Genomic DNA, 12,431 nt, shown 5'->3' with positions numbered 1-12,431 from the left:
GACTAAGGTCCTGAATTTAAATAAAGGGAATTATGATGGTATGAGACAGGAGTTGAGTAAGATTGATTGGGTGGTGTTAATGGGGGAGTTGACTGTGGATAGGCAATGGAAAGCATTCACAGATTTAATGGTGAAATTGCAAAAATCGTTTATACCGGTTTGGCATAAAAATAAACCAAAAAAGGTGACTCAACTGTGGATAACAAGGGAAATTAGAGACAGCATTGGGTCCAAAGAGAGAGCATATCAATTGGCCAAAAAAAGTACCACAACCGAAGACTGGGAGCAGTTCAAGATGCACCAAAGGAGGACAAAGGGATTAATCAAGAGAGCAAAAATAAATTCCGAAAGTAAGCTTGCGGCAAATATAAAAACCGACTGCAAAAGTTTTTATAAATATGTCAAGAGGAAAAGATTGGTGAAATCCAGAGTAGGTCCCTTGCAGTCGGAATCAGGGGAATATATAATGGGGAATAAGGAAATGGCAGACCAATTAAATTCTTACTTTAGTTCTATTTTTACAAGAGAGGATACAAATAACCTCCCAAGGATGTTGGGAAACATAGAGACTAATGCAAGGGAGGAACTGAAAGAAATCAGTATCTCTAAGGACATGGTCTTGGGGAAATTGAAGGGATTGAAGGCAGATAAATCCCAAGGGCCTGATAATCTACATCCTAGGGTACTTAAGGAAGTGGCCATTCAGATAGCAGATGCTTTAAGAATTATTTTCCAGAACTTGATAGACTCAGGATCAGTCCCCATGGATTGGAGGGTAGCTAATGTTACCCCACTATTTAAAAAGAGGGGTAGAGAAAAAGCGGGGAATTATCGGCCTGTGAGCCTTACATCAGTAGTGGGCAAAATGATGGAATCCATTATTAAGGATGTAATAGCGGAGCATATGACTAGCAAAGAAGGGATCGGACGGAGTCAACATGGATTTACAAAAGGTAAATCGTGCTTGACAAATCTATTGGAATTCTTTGAGATGGTGACAGGTAAAATAGATGGGGGAGAGCCAGTGGATGTGGTGTACCTGGACTTCCAAAAGGCCCTTGATAAGGTCCCGCATAAATGACTGGCTTCCAAAATCAAGGCTCATGGGATTGGGGGCAAAGTATTGATGTGGATTGAGAACTGGCTGGCAGGTGGAAGACAGAGAGTTGGGATAAATGGCTCGTTTTCTGGGGTGCCACAGGGATCTGTACTGGGACCCCAGCTGTTCACAATTTACATTAATGATCTGGATGAGGGGATTGGATGTAATATCTCCAAATTTGCAGATGACACTAAGCTAGGAGGGGTTGTGTGCACGGAAGAGGGGGTCAGGAAGCTCCAGTGTGATTTGGATAAATTGAGGGACTGGGCAGATACATGGCAAATGCACTACAATGTGGATCAATGGGAGGTTATCCACTTTGGTAATACAAACCGGAGGGCAGATTACTATTTGAATGGCAATAGATTGGGAGATGGGGAAGTGCAGAGAGACCTAGGGGTACTTGAAGGTGAGCATGCAGGTACAGCAGGCGGTTAAAAAGGCAAATGGTATGTTGGCCTTCATATCAAGAGGGTTTGAGTACAGGAACAAGGATACCTTACTGCAGCTGTACAGGGCCTTGGTGAGACCCCACCTGGAGTACTGTGTGCAGTTTTGGTCACCTTATCTAAGGAAGGATGTTCTTGCAATGGAGGGAGTGCAGAGGCGATTCACCAGGCTGATACCTGGAATGGCAGGAATGACTTAGGAGGAAAGATTGCGCAAATTGGGATTGTACTCGCTGGAGTTTAGAAGATTGAGAGGGGATCTCATAGAGACCTATAAAATTCTGGCAGGACTGGACAGAATGGATGCAGATGGGATGTTTCTAAGGATGGGAAAATCCAGAACCTGGGGCCATGGTTTGAGGATAATAGGCAAACCATTTAGGACCGAGATGAGGAGGAATTTCTTGACCCAGAGGGTGGTGAATCTGTGGAATTCATTGCCACAAAGGGCAGTAGAGGCAGGTTCATTGAATATATTTGAGGGAATTAGATACATTTCTTCAATATAAGGGAATTAGGGGTTACGGAGAGAAGGCGGGGACGGGGTACTGAACTTTAAGATCAGCCATGATCTCGTTGAATGGCGGAGCAGGCTCGAAGGGTCCAATGACCTACTCCTGCTCCTATCTTCTATGTTTCTATGAAAGAATGATTAGATCAATCAAGAAAATTCTTAATTCCATTTTGATAGTCAAATACTGAATGATGACAATCTTCAGACAGTGTTGTGTGAAATCGACGCTATTTTAAATAGTCGCCCAATAACTAAAATTTCTGTCGATTCAAATGAGATCGAGGCACTTACACCAAATCATCTCTTACATCTTAAATCTAAACCTTTAATGCATCCAGGTCAATTTCAGAAAGAAGATATTTATGTGAGACGCAGATGGAAACAAGTGCAGTTTATTGCAGATTGACTTTGGAAAAGATGGATTAAAGAATATCTTTCATTATTACAAGAAAGATAAAAATGGTCTAAAGCTAAACACAATTTTGTATGTGGAGACATTGTAATGATCATGGACGATTCTGCTCCAATAAATTCTTGGTTGGGGGGGAAAATCATGGATACTGTTCCAGACAAGAAAGGTTTCGTTTGGCAAGTGTGGATTAAAACCTAGACTGTTTACTTAAATCAACCTATTACTAAAATATTTACAAGAAGCTGAAGTTTTGATTTCTAATTTTATATTTATCATATTTACTTGTGTATCTATAATAGTAATTATAATGTATTAGTTATTAATATCTATTATCATAATTAGGGGCCGGAATGTAAAGGTTAAAACCTTGCGTTTTTGATTTGTAGTTAATTGTATGGCTTTGAGTTCTGTGAGCCCGATGGAGATGTGGGGGGGCTGGTGGTCATGGTGGGGAGCTGGCTGATGGAGGTCCTCAGTTTTCTTCAGGCTGACTTCCAGGCCAAACATTTTGGCAGTTTCCGCAAAACAGGACATCAAGCGCTGAAGAGCTGGCTATAGGCAAATAGCGCCTTTGGAAGACTACACAAAAGAGTCTGGAAAAACAACCAACTGAAAAACCTCACAAAGATTAGCGTATACAGAGCCGTTGTCATACCCACACTCCAGTTCGACTCCGAATCATGGGTCCTCTATCGGCATCACCTACGGCTCCTAGAACGCTTCCACCAGCGTTGTCTCCGCTCCATCCTCAACATTCATTGGAGCGACTTCATCTCCAACATCGAAGTCCTCGAGATGGCAGAGGCTGACAGCATCGAATCCACGCTGCTGAAGATCAAACTACGCTGGGTAGGTCACGTCTCCAGAATGGAGGACCATCGCCTTCCCAAGATCATGTTATATGGCGAGCTCTCCACTGGCCACCGAGACAGAGGTGCACCAAAGAAGAGGTACAAGGACTGCCTAAAGAAAGCTCTTGGTGCCTGCCACATTGACCACCGCCAGTGGGCTGATCTCGCCTCAAACCGTGCATCTTGGCGCCTCACAGTTCGGCAGGCAGCAACCTCCTTTGAAGAAGACCGCAGAGCCCACCTCACTGACAAAAGACAAAGGAGGAAAAACCCAACACCCAACCCCAACCAACCAATTTTCCCCTGCAACCGCTGCAACCGTGCCTGCCTGTCCCGCATCGGACTTGTCAGCCACAAACGAGCCTGTAGCTGACGTGGACATTATCCCTCCATAAATCTTTGTCCGCGAAGCTAAGCCAAAGAATGAAGAAAGAAAAGAATTGTATGGCTATTCCTTTCAGAAAAATTGTTGTTTTCTTTGAATTCATCTTATTTAGTCTTATCTTATTTCATTTTAATTTTGGTTTAACTGTTTAAAGAAGAATATCATTAACATTATTGAGAATTACTTTATTTACTAAAGATATGATAATCTTGATGCAAAGTTATGCAAAATATTTAATCATTATCAACAAATTAAAGCTACAATTACAGAGTTTGGTTTATTGGAAATAAGATAGTAATTCAAAATATTGTCGCTTAGGTTTATGTGAAGATGACGTTTTGAAATTGGGAAATACAAGAGATTAGATCTACAGGGGGGGACACTGGGCAGGGAGCGGGACCCTGGGCAGGGAGCGGGACCCTGGGCAGGGAGCGGGACCCTGGGCAGGGAGCGGGACCCTGGGCAGGGAGTGGGACCCTGGACAGGGAGCAAGACCCTAGACAGGGAGGAGTGCCCCGGGGAGGATGAGGGGAACTTGGGCAGGGTGGGGACCCTTGGTTAGGTGGGGGACCTGGTCAGGGGGAGAGGCACCCTGGGTGGTGACCCTGGGCAGACTGGGCTGACCCTGGCCAGTTGAAGGACATCACCCTGACCGACAACTCCCAATGGTGCCAAACAGCTTTCTCCATTATCAGGCGTCCTCACTAAGGTCTGTGACTCGAGGCTGACCCTGGACTTTGTTGCACTTGTGGTGCTTAGATCTGAATGCTCCACATCCCTCCAATCAACCCTCCCCATACACTGAAAGTGCTCTTCAAAGACCATGGTCTCACTCCTTAGTGCCAGCCCACCAGGAAGCCAATGTGGATGAAGTGGCACAGTTGGCATAAGGGTGGCATGGTTAGTTTATGGGTGGGAAGGTTGGTGTAGTTGTTAACGCAATGCTGTTCGAATCCCGTGCTGTCTGTAAGGAGTTTGTACAATCTCCCGTGTCTGTGTGAGTTTTCCCCAGGGGCTCTGGTTTCCTTCCACCGTTCAAAACGTACCGGGGTTGTAGGTTAATTGGGTGTAAATTGGGCAGCATGGACTGGTGGGCCAAAAGGGCCTGTAACTGCTGTATGTCTAAATTAAAATTGAAAATTTAAAAAATTTAAATATACCTGGATGAGGGACTTGACACTGGGTTGGAAGACCATGTTGGTGTTGAGCAGGAAGGAGCGAAGGAGGGGTTGGGGGTAGCACGCGAGCTGAGCAATGATTCCAGTGAGCAGGAAATTGACATAGAGCGAGTTCTGTAACATGTTCTCCAGCTTGGCAAACAGGACAGCGATGAAGGAACCTGGGGATGGGGTGGAACATCAGAATCAGCAGACTCAAACAGAGGGTGGGGAGTGAGGGAGAGTGGGGAGCGAGGGAGAGAGAGAGCGGGGAGCGAGGGAGAGAGAGCGGGGAGCGAGGGAGAGAGAGCGGGGAGCGAGGGAGAGAGAGTGTGGGGGAGCGAGGGAGAGAGAGAGAGCAGGGAGCGAGGGAGAGAGAGTGTGGGGGAGCGAGGGAGAGAGAGTGTGGGGGAGCGAGGGAGAGAGAGAGCGGGGAGCGAGGGAGAGCAGGGAGCGAGGGAGAGAGAGCGGGGAGCGAAGGAGAGAGAGCAGGGAGTGAGGGAGAGAGAGAGCGGTGAGCGAGGGAGAGAGAGCGCGGGGAGCGAGGGGGAGCGAGGGAGAGAGAGCGAGGGAGCGAGAGGGGGTGAAAGAGGGGAGGGGAAAGAGAGGCGAAAAGATTGGGAAGAAAGGGAGAAAGGAGCGAGGTGAAGAAAGAGAGGGAAAGGGAGAAGAGGGAGATCATGAAAGGAAAAGAGTGAGAGGGTACAAAGAGAGGGAGAAGGAGGGGGGGACTGAGATACAGGAGAAAAGGAGAGGGTGCAGTCAGAATGATTATCTTCAAAGTCTGTAGTAGAACCTTCATCCTCAGTTCAACCGATATCATCGGTACCTCAGTGGACCGCAAAAGAATCCTTTGAACAGTTTGCAAGCACGTGACAACACCCTGCATGCCTTTCCTTCCTCCCCCTCAAACGATTTCTTGAACTCTGGTGCTAAGGGGGATTTGCCCACCCTTCCAACAGCATCTGGCACATCTTGTACACAGTTCCATTTGCCACATGATGGGAAGGGCTCGGATGCAATAGAGAGAGTGCAGTAGATCTTCACAGGACTGGCAGGGCCGACAGATGAAGGAAGATTCGATAGACCAGGTTATGGTCATGGCATTTAGAAGAAGATGTTGGGGAAAACTCAGAATATTGGATCACAGTCTGAGGAAGCCCTTTAAGACTAAGATGAGGAGAAACCTCTTCACTCAGAGTTGTGAACTTGTCACAACTGCCAACTAGATAGCTGTTGAGGCCAGTTCATTGGATAGATTCAGGAGGGAGTTGGATGTGACCCTGTGACTAAAGGGGTCAAGGGGTGTGGAGAGGAAGCAGAGATGGGGTCCTGAGGAAACACGATCACCCATGATGGTACTGAATGGTGAAGCAGGTTTGATGGGTCTTATTCCATGGAACGGAGGGCTTTAGTTATAAAAAGATTGAGTTTATTCTCACTGCTACGTAGGAGGTTAGAGGGATAATCAAATAGAGGTTCATAAAATTATTAAGTTTATAGAGAGGATCAATGGAGTCTTGCTCCCAGGGCACGGGAGTCTAGAACAAAGGGGACTGGTTTAAGATGAGAGAAGAGAAATGCAATGGGGATTTGAGAGGTAACCTTTGGTCACAGAGGGTGGTGGGTAATGGAATGAACTGCCGGAGGAAGTGGTTGAGGTGGGGACAGTAACAATGTTTGAAGGACATTTGGACAGGTTCAGAGGGATGTGGGCTAAATGCAGGTAAAAGGGGCTAGCATCGTGGTATGGTCAAGTTTGTGCTCTACGACATTAAACCATTATATTTCTCTTCTCCCACTTTACAACTGTACAGGCCAGGAATGATCAGGCCAACGTCCAACTCTTACACTCAATGCCTCACCCTAACAAGGCAAGCAAACCAAATGCCTGCTCCACCACCCTCTCTCTACACCTCTGTGGCCACTTTCAGCCAGGTGTAGACATGAGAATACTCCCTCACCCAGCTCTTAGCAGTGTACACTTGATTCCAAGAATCCTGTTGGGGGCAAGGCACCTCAGATCCCCTCTGAACCTCCCCTGAATCCTGCATCTCAGTCTCAGATCAGCACTGGGGCAGAGACCCTCACCCATACACCCACCCTGATCCTAACCCCAACCCCATCCCCACCTCCAACATGGGAACAGAAACCTGTGGGATGGTGGGTGGCTCCTACCTGTGTATGGCTGGCCTTGTGCTTGCTCAGGGAACTGGGGGCTCTTAAGCACCTGTGACTGGACTCTTGTTACAGCCTGGCCCCCAGCAGCTGGCTGGCACTCGTTCTGATGCGAGGGGCAGCTCTCCTCCTCATCCTCTCCCTCCTCCTCGGAAAGCAGATCTCCTTCGCTGGCTGTGCTCTCTTCCGCCGGCCTCCAGACACTTATCTTGGCCTCTATCTCCTGTAGCTCCTCTGAGAACTTTTCCACATTAAGTCCCTTCCCATTGGCCTCAGCGGGAGCCCGATCCAGCAGCTTGTCAATCAGGCTGTCAATGGACTCAGAGCCCGACAAGAGTCCGGGGCAAGGCTCAGATCCCCTCCCAGGTTCCTGCTCCCTTCTTGCTGCCAGTGGTTTGTGAGCCCCGTCAGCAGAACTGCCAGGAACTTCACCTGCCGCACTTGCTCCAACCTGTCTCCCAGCCACCTCCGTCCTTGGACAGTCCCGTTCCGGCCCATTCCACCGCACCTTCTTGACCACCAGGCAATTATCGCCGCATTCCGCCGGCAATCTGTGGCCCTTGTCCTCACGTAGACCATTCAGTACCGAGCTGCTGCCCTGAACCGGGCCACCAGCCAGCACCAGGCCACTCTGTCTGGAGGCAGGGCACTGTCCCAGACCTCGATCGCTGCCCTCGAATGAGGGCAGCTGCTGCTTCCCAAGGCCAGGCTTCTTCTCCCTTTGCAGGCCTCGTTTCTTGGTGTGCGGTGCCACGGTGATCTCGCGTGTGCTGCACTGGCAGTCCCAATCACCGTTCTCCAGCCGGTTCCACTGACCGCCGGCGTCTGGTCTGAGTGGGGCTCGGCTCTGCCTGGGATCCAGTCCGAAGTGGTCCATGTGCAGATTGATGGCATCAGCGTCTGAAGGGACGGGCAGTGCAGAGAGGGGGTCAGGTTGCTGGCCATCATATGGAGCTGACCATGTGCCGCAGGCCTTGATGCAGAGGTCGATGTGGCGGCGAGCGTCCCGCAGGTACTCCAGGTAGTTGCAGTCCAGTTCACAAACGTCCTCCCACCGGCTGTGGGCTGGGCTGCTAGTGCTGGAGTCATTGGGACCCCCCACCGGTGACCGCGGTGGGTTCCCACTCTCCGAGCCCGAGCTCTGTTGCCGCATGAAGAGGGAGAGGCGGGAGGGAGTTGATGGCTTGGGCACCGCTGTGGTGACTGTTGATGTGTCGATGCTTGGGCTGCCGTGAGCTACAGGCACAGAAGGAAAGATTTAACACCAGGGCAGAGGCCCACCGCAACTCTCATCCCCATCCCCCTACCACCACCCCTACTCCCATGGCCCTACCCAAACCTTACCCTACCCCAACCCCCTTCCTCACTCCAAATCCCACGCAACCCCCACCCCCTCCACCCAAACCTTATCCTACCTAGCCCCTATCCCACCCCCTTCCCACCCTTCCTCCATCCCCCACCCCTATCCCCTCGCCCCTACCCCACACCTAATTTCACCCCAACCCCTACCCCCATGCCTCTACCCTACCCCACCCCACATCAGGAGAGGATCCACTACGACTCCCACCCTCCTCCCTACACCCACCCTCCCCTACCCCCACCCCACCCCCATCCTGGGGATGGAAACCTGGCCGAGGGAGAGACTAGAGACAAAGTGTCGGAGGAACTCAGCAGGTCAGGCATGGCCTGAGCAGGTCATGCATGGCCTGAGCCCACAGGGAGAGCCATTTTCTGTCAAAGATACCGGAAGCAACACTGAGGGGGTTCTGAACTGGGACACGGGGTGAAATGAATCCAAGGACTGAGTTGAGCTGGACCAACCCTGCACAGACCATTCGTCCAACGTGATTGGGATCAAAAGGATTTTTCCTGAAAAATATTTGGGGATTATGATGGACGACTTCAAGCCGGACACAAAGATCATTTCAGATTTTCTGCATCATGTAGGAATTTAGAGAAACTTTAAATTAACTTATTGAATTTAGCCGGTTTAATCGCATCACGACGCCGACACATTGCGTTAGTTCAACGGACCCAAAAATGTTTTGTTGCTGATTTTTGTTTGTACTCAGCATCTGATGCCTCTCATGTCAGTGACCAACAATAGTCAGCCAACAACGATGGATTGCAGTTGCCCTGAGACCGCTTTACAATGGTCGATCTGTCCTGGTGAACCTTTCACCGTGTTCATCACTGACGGCACCAGGATCAGCCAGAAAAAGACGTCCACGTGCAAATGTGGAAAAGGAGTTGTCACCAACATGTTTTGGATGTTTGTAACAGACTTAAATGATGAAAGTGTTCTAACTAAAAACTGTACGTGATAGGAAATTTTTAAGGTGATTTTCGTGATCAGCAGTCCAAAATCCATAAAATACACCCAAAAGTGTTCAGGAAGCAAAATCTTTGTTGTCCAGTGTAATCATGGAAACACTTCTTGCCCAGTTCTTCCCTTCATAGGTTCCTGTTGAGTCTGCTTGCTGTGGGAGATTGCAGACCTTGTCTCTCCTCCACCTCTCTCTGCCATCCTGATCGCCTCTCATTGTCTTTCTTGAAGCTGCTCTCTATCTCATTCCTTATTCCCTCTTGTCCCCAGCCCTGTTGTCATCCTCATACAGGGTCAGCCCACCCTTCTCCCTGGGCAGGGGCAGCCCACCCTTCTGCCCCGGCAGGGGCAGCCCACCCCTCTCCCCGGGCAGGGGCAGCCCACCCTTCTCCCCAGGCAGGGGCAGCCCAACCCTCTCCTCGGGCAGGGGGCAGCCCACCCTTCTCCTCGGGCAGGGGCTGCCTCGTCTGCTGTGTGAGAGCTCACCTTTCGACCAGACTGCATGTTCCTCCTCTCTCTCCAGGAAGCCCAGGTTTTCCAGGTTGCAGCAGTCTGGGATCAGGGACAGAAACTTATCTGCTGTCTTCCCATAGAAATCCTGATCCTTGACGGCACACCGTTGGCTCAGCATCACATGGTTGCATGGAATCAGATACCTGCAGAGTTGTGACCACCTCCGGTTAACAAATACCCCAAGATCAACAATGCCAGCCATAAGATTTAGGAGTAGGTCATTCAGTATATCAGGTCTGTCCCACCATTCCATCATGAATGGATCATTTCTCCCACTCAGCCCCACTCCCCTACCTTCTCCCCATAACCTTCGATACCCTGACTATTCAGATACTCATCAAACTCTGCCTTAAATACATCCAACGGCCTGGCCTCCACAGCTGCCTGTGGTAGCAAATTCCAGAGGTTCATCGCTCTCTGGCTAAAGAAATTCCTCCACATCTCTGCTTTAAATGGGTGCCCTTCAATTCTGAAGTTGTGCTCCCTTGTCTTAGACTCCACGTGGGGGACCTTGTCAAATGCCTTGCTAAAATCCACATAACCACATCTACCACCTGACCCTCATCAATTTCTTTTGTTACCTTCTCAAAAAATTAAATTAGGCTCATGAGGCATGACCTTCCCTTCTGACTATCTGTGAGTAGACTTGACTTCTTTAAATTTTCAGAGATCCTGTCCTTCAGAATCCTCTCCAATAGTTTACACACCACTGACACAAGACTCACTGGTCTATAATTCCCAAGATACTCCTTATTACCCATTTTAAGCAAAGGGACTACATTTGCCATTCTCCAATCCTTTGGCATATCCCCTACAGCCAAAGAGGACTCAAAGATCATCGCTACTGCCCCAGTTATCTCTTCCCTCACTTCCCACAACAAACTGAATTATGGGTGCTTGGAATGCCTTGCCAGGGATGGTGGTGGAGGCTGAAACATTTGGGGCATTTAAGAGAATCTTAGACAGGCAAAGTATTCATTTAGGACCTCCCAACCTCCTCCACTTCCAGGCACATGTTGTCTCCTTTATCCTTTAGCAGCCCCACCTTCATTCTCTTCATCCTTCTGTTCTTCACATACACATAGAACACCTTGGGGTTCTCCTTAATTCTATATGCCAAGGCGTTCTCATGCCCCTTTCAGCTCTCTGAAATCTTTTCTTAAGCTCCTTCCTGGTTATCATATCCTTCTCATGAGCCCTTCCTGTTTCCTGCTTCATTCTTCTGATCTCCAGGGAGTCTAGACCAAGATCCATCAAACTTTCCTCATATGCTAATCCCTTCATTCCAGGAATCATTCCTGTGAATCTTCTTGAACCCTCTCCAACACCAGCACACCCTTTCTTAAATAAGGAGCCCAAAACTGTCCCCCAAGTGAGGCCTCACCAGTGCCTTATAAACCCTCAATTTCATATCCCTGCTCTTTTATCCTATCCCTTTAGATATGAACATCAACAATGGATTCACCTTCTTAACCACCAACTCAACCTGGAGGTGAACCTTTAGAGTATCCTGCACGCAGACTCCCAAGTCCCTAAGCACATCTAAATTTTGGAAATATATCCTTCTATTTCCCATGTTTATCTAGAAGCCTCTTAAACATTACTATTATATCTCTTCCACCACTACCACAGGAGCCTGTTCCAGACACCCACCACTCTGTGTGTAAAAATCTTGTCAATTCATCTCCTTAAACTCCACCCCGCCCCCCTCCCCACACTGCATCTTAAATGCATGCCCTCTAGTGTGTGACATTTTTACGCTAGGTGAAAATTGTGTCTACCCAATCAATGCCTCTCAGAATTGTATAAACCTTTATGAGATCACCCAACCTCTAGCCTCTGCCACTCCAGAGAAAACAAACAGTTTGCCCAGCCTGTACCCGCTAAACCAGGCAACATCCTGATGAACCTCTTCTGTACCCTTTCCAAAGCCTCCACATCTTTCCTGTCATGGGGCAACCAGAATTGTGGGGGGGAGCCGGGACTCTCCCAACAGTGAGGCTATATTTAGAATGCCAAGGCACACGAGTCCACAGGAAGAGTGCTGGAAAATGGGATTGGTATAGCTGATATTAGCACCTGATGGGGGTAAAGTCACTACCTCACAACTCCAAGGACCTGGGTTCGATCCCGACCTCCTCCGCTGACTGTTAGGGGATTTCCCCTGGGTGCTCCAATTCCCTCCCACCAATGCAGGATCAGGATCTGCAGGAGTTGAAAGGAACTTGGGGAGAATAGCCAGCAGATAAATTTAATGTCGGAATGGGATTGCTGACGGGCTGAATAGTCTTCTTTTCTGCCGTTGGGAATCAGATCTGTGCATGCAGTAGTGGGCAATAATGGCTCTCTTCCAGGCTGTGTGGATCAGCACATGTTGACCATCCTTAAGTGTCAGTGACCTGTGTCACTTCCAAATCCTTCTGAATGCAATGAGAACCAGCCTTTCAAAGCCAGGACAGTCCTCAGCATGGAGCCAGGACAGCCCCCCCAGCACGGAGCCAGGACAGCCCCCCAGTACGGAGCTACGACAGCCCCCCAGCACGG

The 12,431-nt window shown here is 49.0% G+C and overlaps 1 protein-coding gene across 6 annotated transcripts in view; it reads right to left on the bottom strand.

The window, feature by feature from the left end:
- Positions 1 to 12,431, bottom strand: part of fhip1b (FHF complex subunit HOOK interacting protein 1B) — a 100,467-nt gene that overhangs the window by 17,654 nt on the left and 70,382 nt on the right. For 5 of the 6 annotated variants that reach the window (XM_069892274.1, XM_069892272.1, XM_069892277.1 and 2 more), the window contains 3 exons: positions 9,861 to 10,030; positions 7,049 to 8,284; positions 4,874 to 5,052 (listed from right to left, as the gene is read on the bottom strand). In XM_069892274.1, coding sequence (XP_069748375.1) covers positions 4,874 to 5,052; positions 7,049 to 8,284; positions 9,861 to 10,030 — 1,585 coding nt within the window. The remainder of the gene's footprint in view (positions 1 to 4,873; positions 5,053 to 7,048; positions 8,285 to 9,860; positions 10,031 to 12,431) is intronic. The other variant, XR_011342366.1, reaches the window with a different exon arrangement.

The sequence above is a fragment of the Narcine bancroftii genome, chromosome 7, assembly GCF_036971445.1.
Source record: "Narcine bancroftii isolate sNarBan1 chromosome 7, sNarBan1.hap1, whole genome shotgun sequence".
NCBI lineage: Eukaryota > Metazoa > Chordata > Chondrichthyes > Torpediniformes > Narcinidae > Narcine > Narcine bancroftii.
This window is presented reverse-complemented; position numbering and strand designations above follow the sequence as displayed.